General features: G+C 39.4%; 1 protein-coding gene across 1 annotated transcript; it reads right to left on the bottom strand.

Annotated features, from left to right (window-relative positions):
• Positions 1-8694: 8694 nt before the first annotated feature.
• LOC145981933 (histone-lysine N-methyltransferase SETMAR-like) lies at positions 8695-9207 on the bottom strand. The gene has a single exon (XM_083115429.1). It carries the CDS (start codon positions 9205-9207, stop codon positions 8695-8697), a length of 513 nt encoding a protein of 170 aa, XP_082971555.1.
• Positions 9208-9853: the final 646 nt, after the last annotated feature.

Genomic DNA, 9853 nt, shown 5'->3' on the forward strand with positions numbered 1-9853 from the left:
TCCTGTTTCTGATACTGTACCCAGGCATGTATGAACCTGGTATGGGAATGTTGGTTGACTGTGTTAATGAAACTGTAAGAATTTCAGGAACTTCTCTTCGTGAAAATAAAACATTGTGGATGTACTATATATCTATAACTTAAAATATTTTTTATAGCATTGTAGCTGAATTTTGTCCATTTTTTAATGATAGTTTGCAAAATATCACCTGCCATGTTTGTTTACAGTACAATGATAATGACATTGTTTACGGTTTAACATGATTAATATTTTGTATATTATTCTGCAAAATGTTTGATATTTTTACCTGTAAAAATTATTGAATTTTAAATCAAGAGAAATTGTAATGAGTTCACAGTTTGCATATTACATTTCCTTTCGTATGAGCTTTACCATGTCAGTACATATATTTTGTTTCCTTTCTTTCCATTCAATGATTGAGATTAATATACTTTCACCAAAAGTGATCCTAATATCTACAAAATCCCTGTATACATTATTCCATAAATTATTTCTTCAAAGTGATTTACGTCGCGATTTAAATCAATCGATTGTAGGATAAAGTAATAATAATAGTATTAATATACAAATTCTTACCCGAAGGTGTGCGCATTCTTACCTGATGCAGTGAGTATGGCTAAGCATATGCAATGACCACGATTTTTGTTTGTTTTCTGATAAAATATTGAATGCCGGGTTCTCAGATATTTACTGAATGTTTACAAAGAATAATGATGCTCCATATCTTAACTTTTTCATGCATCCATGCATATTTTATAGCTGAATAAAATTTAAAAAATACAGTGCGCAGACTTGTCCCACATTACTCCATGTCCGAATATGGCCGCAGTAATGAACTATTTTCCTTTGTAAGGACTCATAAAGCCATTAATTGCTTCAATCTCCCTGTACATTATTATTCATTTCCCTCTAGTACTATATTCACTGACCTTTTTCATGTCTATGGGTCTCTTCCCTGTCCGTTAGCGCCCTGCAGATTCTAGTGGGCTTAGTTACGCCCTTATCTATTTAGCGCATACCTGGTCCATTACCATTTTCGCCCTTTGATCTGTATATTACGCCTGTGCATACTCATTTCCCATGAGGTTAGCGTTGATTCCTCCAGGCAACTATGATGCACATTATAATGTGGAAGCTGCATAATTCGCGATATTGGATGCACTGTTTTGTTAAAAGTATTAGAGGAAATGAGTTTCGCAACCATATTTTCCTAAGTGTTATGCTTAATAATTTCAAACAGTGCTTGTTGCTACATATAGGTGTCTCACTTTAAAATTCTCTATTTTTATTTCCTTTTACTGAAAAATTTGGTCAGCCGGAATTATCTATTGGTTGAAAATTGTGTACTGAATTTTTCATTAAGTATGGCCTCCTCTTCATGCGTAGCAAGTTTCACTAGAGACATTTTAAATTAAGGGAATTTTTTAGTTAAATACCCCGTATATCTCAAAATTTTCTCTCGGTATGAAGGGAAAAATTCTTAGCTCCAGGGTACTTGATGACTACAGCCAATTTATGAACGTTTTGGTTGAAAAGTTGGTGAAATATTTTTGTTAAATTTTTAGTTCTGCGAACAAACTTGTAAACCCAATATTGTCACATAGGGAAGCTGCTGTGTACGGTAAGACTTTGACTTCCACGCTGCAGACCCAGGGTGGGTGATATGCTGTAGGAATTATTTCACAGTTCATAAAACGGCTCTGAGGTTCAACCAGCCTCTAATCAATGGATACCTGGGGAGAATGGTAAAGGTAGCCGGATCGTGATGCTGATTACCTCACCTCACCTCCACGCGCATATACGCCTGCATGTCCACGTCCCAGTGCACAGGGGATACCTTTACGTCTATATCATCACAGAAATCGCACGGATGTAAGAAGGTTGGTAAAGTGACAATGGGCGTGGGTTTAAACCTCGTAGTAGACCATCTCCACTAAGTTTTCTACCGTTAGTATGGCAGTAACTCCAGAGGACTGAGTAGAGTCTTTAACTCAGGTCATGTTCAGTTGTGATCTTTTGTTTTCAACTTCGCGATAAACTCAGCGGTGCATATGAGGGACGTTACATATATCAATGAGGACTCCTGGAATTCTAGATGCCAATACTTATCGTGTTCTCAAGAAAGAAAATGGTTTTGAAATATGGAACTCTTTCAGGAGTAAGGTCTCCCGCAGATGAAAGTTCCATGGGAAAAGAGCGATTGCCAATTTTCACCTTTCCTCGGAAAAAGCGAGTTTTTCTCCTTGATGCTCGTACTTTTTCACATATATGTGGGATTTTCAAACCCATGTGAAAACCTTCTCTGCCCTCTTCCTTGAAACGTGGCCTAGCTATCGAAAAATATCACGTCGTAAAGTAAATTCACCAAGAAAGGTGAAGAAGTGACGTCTTCGTTTTTCCTGTTAACCCTACAATGATAAAGGAACGTATATTCGGAAAACATTTGCCTTTCAATTTTCAATATTCTGTTCAGATATCTGCTAGTTTCGTCTTTATTTTGACTCAGGTGTTAGGGATATGATTGTTCTAGATGCACATTCAGTGGAGTTTCCAAAGATTTTCGTATGGGTGGGGCCAAGGATGAAGAGAAATTGTTTGAGGTAAGCTCTGCTGTTCTTCCGTTGCATTTCTTTTACTTCCCATTTGTCTCTTCTCGTTCTTTCCCTTTACCGTTTCTTCATCTTTCTTCCTCTCTCTATCTTTATCCATTGGCTTTTCTTCTTTTGTTTAACTAATTCCTCTTTTCTTTCTTCCGTTTCTTCCTTTCTTTATCTCTTTATATCATTTCCCTACTTCTGTTTCTCTATTTCGTCTTTCCTTTTATTTATTATTCTCTTCCTTCCTTTCACGCTTCTATATTTTAGTTTTATATTTCTCTATTTTCTTTATTCTCTTGTGTCTTCCTTTATTTACTTTTCCTCTTCTATTTCACTACTTCCTCTTTCTTCTTGCTTTCCTAATCTTTTTTGTTTCTTCTTCCTCTCTTTCACTATTTACTCTTTTCTTTCTTCTTTTTTGTTTTTCCTTCTTCCTTTGATTGTCTACCCCTTGTCTTTCTGTTTCTTCTTCCGTTTGTCAATTTCCTCTCGTGTTTCTTCATTTTCTCTCCATATAATCACGTCCTTTCTATCTCCGTTTCTCTTATATTGCTTATTTCTATCTTCCTTCCTGTTTCTCTCCACATTATTTTTTCTGTATCTCTTTCTTCATACCTTTATCCCTCTGTGTGCCTGTGTTTCTAACTCTTCTGTAAATAATTCTGCAAATTTCTTGTTTAGGTTATTTCGATGGACAGAAAGGTGGGCTAAAGTCACCCACTGGCGATGCCTCTCTACATTCCTGTGCTTATGCGAGATTTTTATTATTAAAATGGAATTTTACGACTTTCAATCATATCTGGGCCATAAATGTAATTTCTACTTACTCTACTGCATTGAGTAATAAATTGAGCGTAAGGTTCAAAAACCGTTGGAAGCATCGTAACGAGAACTGAATGTATGAATGCATCATCAGAAGCCTATTCATGTACTTCCCGCTTATCGCCTTTGGCTGAGGGTCAGAATATGAAACGATTCTAATTTCCTTTCGTTTTTTACCATTCAATTTTCGGATAATTCGGTATATTGCCTGTTGAAAAGTGGAAGGGTTATCATCAAATGTTGAATGCGGTGAAATTATTCGTGTGTGAATGGCTCTTCTTCCTTAGCCTGGTGGTATGTAAAGTAAGGAAATTCCATATAAATATTCAAAAGCCAGGGAATTCCACAAAAATATTTTGAAATATTGAGAAGTCAGGGAATTACATAAAAATATTCAAAAGCCTGGGAAAGTCAAGTGAATTCCACAAAATATTCAAAAGCGTAGGAAAGTCAGGGAATTCCACAAAATATTCAAAAGCCTGGGAAGGTCAGGGAATCTCACAAAATATTCAAAACCCTGGGAAAGTCGGGGAATTCCACAAAAATGTTCAAGAGTCTGGAGACTTCATAAAATATTCAAAAGTATGTGAAAGCTGGAACATCCCCAACAATGTTAAAAATCTGGGAATACCAAAGAATTCCACAAAAATATTTAAAGCATTTAAAAGCCAGTGAATATCAAATACGTTCATGGAGAGCCCAGGACTCTTAAACAGTCTTCCGCCACTCCTTCCGATTCTACGCATTCCCCGCCATTCCTTGACTCCCAAGGGTGTCAAGGGATGACGGGGGAATCTTACAGGATTTTCAACCGAAAATCTCGATCCGTATCCGTAACTAACTGTGTTCGAAACATGGTTGCGAATAAAGAGAGACAAGAACCCACACTTTTCCAACAATCCTTGTGGACTAAACTGCAAGATGGAGGCTGTTGAGTGATACTTGGCAGCGCACTGTTGCCAACTTGTAACGCCCATATGGAAACCATCATTTATTTCTGCTCAACCGATACATACCTGCACAGTAGTACTAACCGTTATAGTAACTATGAGTTTTACGTTAGTCCATTGGATACAGTTCATTCTTCAATAGAAGTGGAGAGCTAGTGAAGTATTTGCAAACACTTCTATGCTGAGTCGCCCAGTAAAGTAATTCATTACTAAAAGAATATGATATGATCGATATGTCAGACGTGTCTGTATCACTTAATGTCTTGGATCTTGAAGTCGGTAACTAGTTAAAGTTACACGATCCCAGATTGTTTCCGGAACAAAATCTCATCACACTACGCAAGAAAGATCTTTCCTGATTGGCCCATATGCTGTCCCAGCAGACGATATTCGTCGCAGTTTCAAGGGGTATTGTACGAGTAAATAATAACAACAGTAAACAGGGCTGTTTGTTTGTGAAATGTTATATTCCCCCTTTTACTCAGCTGACCAAGCTAAGCTACCAATGCTTGGCAGATACCATTTCAAAATGTCAAAAATCCCATCCCTCTTTATGGCACTTTCGAAAAGATCAGTTGGTGATGTACCAACTCGGGAAGTCCCGATTCAGGAACTAAGACGAAAATTCTCAATTTGGAATGTTCCCAAATCAGAAGCCGCTGCCTCGGGAGGAAAGAGGGAGAGGTAAGGACCGATTTTTGAGAGGATCTTATCGTTACTGCACGTTACCCTGAAATAGTATGTATATATACATCCATTTGCGAAAGAAAATACTGAGCTTTACGGCGAGTTTCTTCTCTCCTCTAGTATATTTTGAGTATATTGCAGATCTTTCGCTTGTAGGTTAGGTTAGTCGTTACACAGGTGTGCATAATGTCAACTATTTCAAACTCCAATTCATCCTCCCCCGAAGCAATTAGTAGGACTTCCTGAGTTGGGAAGACATTTCACTGAAATATCCAACTGGTAAAGGCCAGTTCCTGATATGACACTGTTTTGATTGGAATTTCCATAGTTCCTCAGATGGCACTGTTTTGATTGGAATTTCCGTAGTTCCTAAGATGGCACTGTTTTGATTGGAATTTCCATAGTTGCTGAGATTTCTCTGTTTTGATTGGAATTTCCATAGTTCCTGAGATTTCACTGTTTTGATTAGAATTTCCATAGTTCTTGAGATTTCACTGTTTTGATTGGAATTTCCATAGTTCCTGAGATGGCACTGTTTTGATTGAATTTCCATAGTTCCTGAGATTTCACTGTTTTGATTGGAATTTTCATAGTTCCTGAGATTTCACTGTTTTGATTAGAATTTCCATAGTTTCTGAGATTTCACTGTTTTGATTGGAATTTCTATAGTTCCTGAGATGGCACTGTTTTGATTGGAATTTCCATAGTTCCTGAGATTTCACTGTTTTGATTGGAATTTCCATAGTTCCTGAGATTTCACTGCTTTGATTGGAATTTTCATAGCTCCTGAGTTTGAAAATCCCGAATCAGGAATAAATCAATCAGTTAGTGTGTGGGGTCACATCCGCTTCAGAATCACATCCTAGGACCCACACTTCCCCATCTCTCCTCCATGACGTGATCCTTCCACATCAGGGCTATTCCAACTCTGATTTGTCTTTAGCCATCACGCCAAAGGTACTAGGTGACGCTGAAGAGCGCGGATGTATTCGAGTTTTGGGTTTAAGGGGTGTAATTCACTACTACCCAAGCTAGCGTTTCATTTCGGAGGTAACTTGGAAGTTGCAAATATACTGTTGCGTACTCGCTATAGGGGAAACAGCGCTGTCATTAAACCAAAGGCTCTATTTATGGCATTTCCTCCTTTCCCCTCAACCACAACCACTCCGCTGGTATCCCGTTCTTTCGCTCATTAAAGGCGCCAATCGTGACTTTAATTACAGGGGAAAATGCTTTGAACTGTTTTCTCTGACATAAAATTCACCTACAGCTCTCATGTTCCCATTCAGGAAAGGGAGTGTTCGTCGATTTTTTTTCAAAATATGTGAGAACACTGGCGCCAACTTCTTATGACTCGGTATTTGCATGGGGGGAAAGACAAACTGTGTGTGTGTGTGTGTGTGTGTGTGTGTCCGGGTTCGAATCCCGCCGTGGGTGTGGGTATTATTTGTGAGGTCTGTTCATCATTGTCAGCCTTATCTTCACGATAAGCCAAAAATGGAAGAGTGGAGTGGTTAGCACATCGCACTACGACGCTAGGTATTCCGGGTTTGTGGATGTTTGTGAGCGTTCATTTATCATGATGGATTGATTGAGTTGGTGTTTTAAGTCCACTTTATGCACAGTGAGGCTAATCGGGACTGGACCTACAGATTAAAGTTGGATCCGAACCACTATGCGCCTCTACCGGGAATCGAACCCAGGATCCCTTGATTACAAGGCGACGACGGTACCACTGCGCCATCGGGGAGGCCCTGTATCCATTTATCAATTGCATCATATCATCACTCCTTATCATCTTCGCAAATTAGCCAAAAGTGGCACAGAAGCAAAGTAAAATGAAGAAAAATCAATCAATTAATCAAATCACTCAAGAAAATGGAAGAAAAATGGCGCTAAATAGCAAAAATGAAATCAACATATGTATTAGGTTTTGGAGGTAACACTTGTTTGGATAACGGTATATGCAACTGGTCACTTTTTTTAATGAGTAACTGTAACTCCGTTACTCTTACCACGTGACAAATAACTAAAATAATAGTCACTTTTCTGCACATTTTAACAGCAATAAACAAAATTGTGTAAAAAAATTGGAAATATTTTTTTTCATACATTCATTTTTTGTGAGATAATGTGTCAAGTCACTTCATTTTGCAAGCAGGCAAAAAATAATGAAAATTATTTTTAATTATATACAGTTATCAGTATATAGGTAAGGACGTGTCGCTTGCAACTACAACCTTATACGAGTTGTAGATAATGTAGAAAAAGAAAGTGCCATATGACTTTACATATATTTAAGGGAGTTATTGAGTTAGCGGTAATTTAATAAACAGAGACTTTCAAAGACACTCATTGATTGATTTGGTGTATTTTACGTCATATTTCTCCCACTTTTGGTTGATCGCGAAAATCATGATGAGTGATGATATCATGAAATTGATGAAGGGACACTCAACAAAGAACACCTATTCCCAGATATGGATTCGAATCCAGGACCCCTGGCGTCATAGCGCGCTGTTCTAACCACTCCGGCACTGAGATCGGCACTATAGTGTGAGGCCAAGGACACCATTGAAGGATATCCATTATTTATCAGGCTTCTGGAATGGAACATTTAATGCCTTCGATCTTGTGCAAGACTCGGACATCACATCGATTGATTGAATGAGTTGGTGTTTTAAGTCCACTGTATGCACAAAAAGGCTAATCCGGACTGGACCTACAGTTTGAAGTGGGATCCGAGCCACTATGTGCCTCCATCGGGTATCGAATCCGAGATCCCTTTTTTACAGGGCGACGACGCTACCACTGCACCATCGGGTGACCCTCGGACATCACATGCACAACCAACTCTATCAAGTCCAGTGAACAAATATGAAGAATTGTGAAGCGCGCTGAATCATAAAAAATACATTCGGCGCAATATCGTCCCAATAATTCCGTTCCGAAGCACAATATTGCCGTATTGCATGAATTCCATTTTGAACGAATTATATTAATTAACCACCCGCCGTGAACATGTGAAACCCCACCGTCAGTTTCACGTACCCTACTGATCGGATGCACAATTTTGTTTTGTGGTTTCAGTGTCCGTTAGAAAAAGGAGCGGAATGGGAATTCTGTTATTTGATCCTTTCGCATTTTGACATAGCTTTTTGCCCATGCTTTTGCAAATATATGCAATCGAAAATTTACTACCATTTGCATATCGTGATCTATATTTTCATTTGTATTGAAGGTAAACAACACACAGGAGAAGGGTTGATGTAGTTATTCTCTTCTCGTTTAACTCAACTTCCACTAAAGAAGAAAGGAGAACGCCATACATTGAGAAGGTGGTAATACAGGGTGGTGAATATTGTATCTACCAATTTGAGTTGGCAACTCTGCCAAAATGCACCTGCGCAGGCGCGGGATACCTACATCCGTGGAGAGTCAGGCGATAAGTGGAACGTTGGCCTGTTCATACGCGAATTGCGGCGGTGGAGTTTTCATCCAAACAGACACCTGGCACTGCGGCGGAACAACAAAGATTACCATGCACCTGTTCCAGATAGACACGGCATTCTGAGGTGGGTTACACAGTGGAGAGTTACGGGTAATGTTTTGAACCGTCAGTCACCGTGCATATATATACGGCCGCGTTCCAGGAAATCAGGGAGAATGACGCCCTTGTCATCCCAAAAAACAGTCACCATCACTTTCTTTTCTGACCGCTGGCTCTTGAACTTCTTAGGCCTTGGAGAAGAGATGTGCCGCCATTCCTTGGACTTATTCTTTGTTTCTGGATTATAAAGATACGCCCACGTTTCATCCCCTGTTATCATATCTGGATAAAAAGTGTATTCATTGGCTTCGAACACTTCAAGCAGATAAGAGCAGACTTCCACTCTTCTCTCCTTCCACTCGGGTGTCAACTGCCGATGTACCCACTTCGCACTTACTTTCCGATAAGCCAAGCTTTCCACCATCTTCTGTATGCCATTGTGACCACAGTTCAGTTGTTCAGCAAGCTCACGGATCGTGACACGTCTGTCCGCACGAATCACCCACTCGCTGACGATTCGTGTCAGTCTCCCACTGCGCGGTTTGTCTTCAATGCTGACTTCCCCTTCTGTAAACTTCATCTACCTGTTCACATTGCTCTTGTCAATGCTGTCATCTCCGTACACATTCTGTAGCCTTCTGTGGATGTCGGACAGCCTGCACCCCTTCTTCGTCAAGAACTCGATGACAGCACGTTGCTTCTGCTTAGAATTCATTATTCACCTGCAAGGAAGACAAAGATTCTGAAACACCTGTATAGAGGAAGAGTCACTCCAACTACATGTGCAATTTGAACGATCTACATCAGTTAATAAAGAGGTTATGACCGACCACTTTTGCATTACTTTCGGTACGGCCCTCGTATATTAAATATATATGTGAATATTTTTATTTCATAACCGTATAGAGTTATTACACGTAAGTTCCTACTCGTTGTCATTATAAGTTGATAGATGCAATATGAGCCACTCTGTATGTAAACACTGACTGCCGCAAAATGAAGTCTTACTCAAATCTTTTATGATCCTCCCTTACTATACATCCCCGGGGGGTGTAAGTGATCGCCCAAAAGTCAACGTCACTTACACGTTGTTCGCCCTTGCAGGCCAACGAGGCTCTGGCGTCTAGACCTACGGCCTGTGCTGTCCTGTGTTTGTATTCATATTTGCTGAGTGCCCCTTTACTGTCCTACCTTTTTTTAATTAGGTAAGGATAATTTAGTCAGAG

This window comes from Lepisma saccharinum, chromosome 30 (genome assembly GCF_977018435.1).
Source record: "Lepisma saccharinum chromosome 30, izLepSacc3.1, whole genome shotgun sequence".
Taxonomy (NCBI): Eukaryota; Metazoa; Arthropoda; class Insecta; order Zygentoma; family Lepismatidae; genus Lepisma; species Lepisma saccharinum.

Coding starts and splice junctions, on each gene's coding strand:
- LOC145981933 (XM_083115429.1), bottom strand. CDS start 9,207: ATGAAGTTTACAGAAGGGGAAGTCAGCATTGAAGACAAACCGCGCAGT.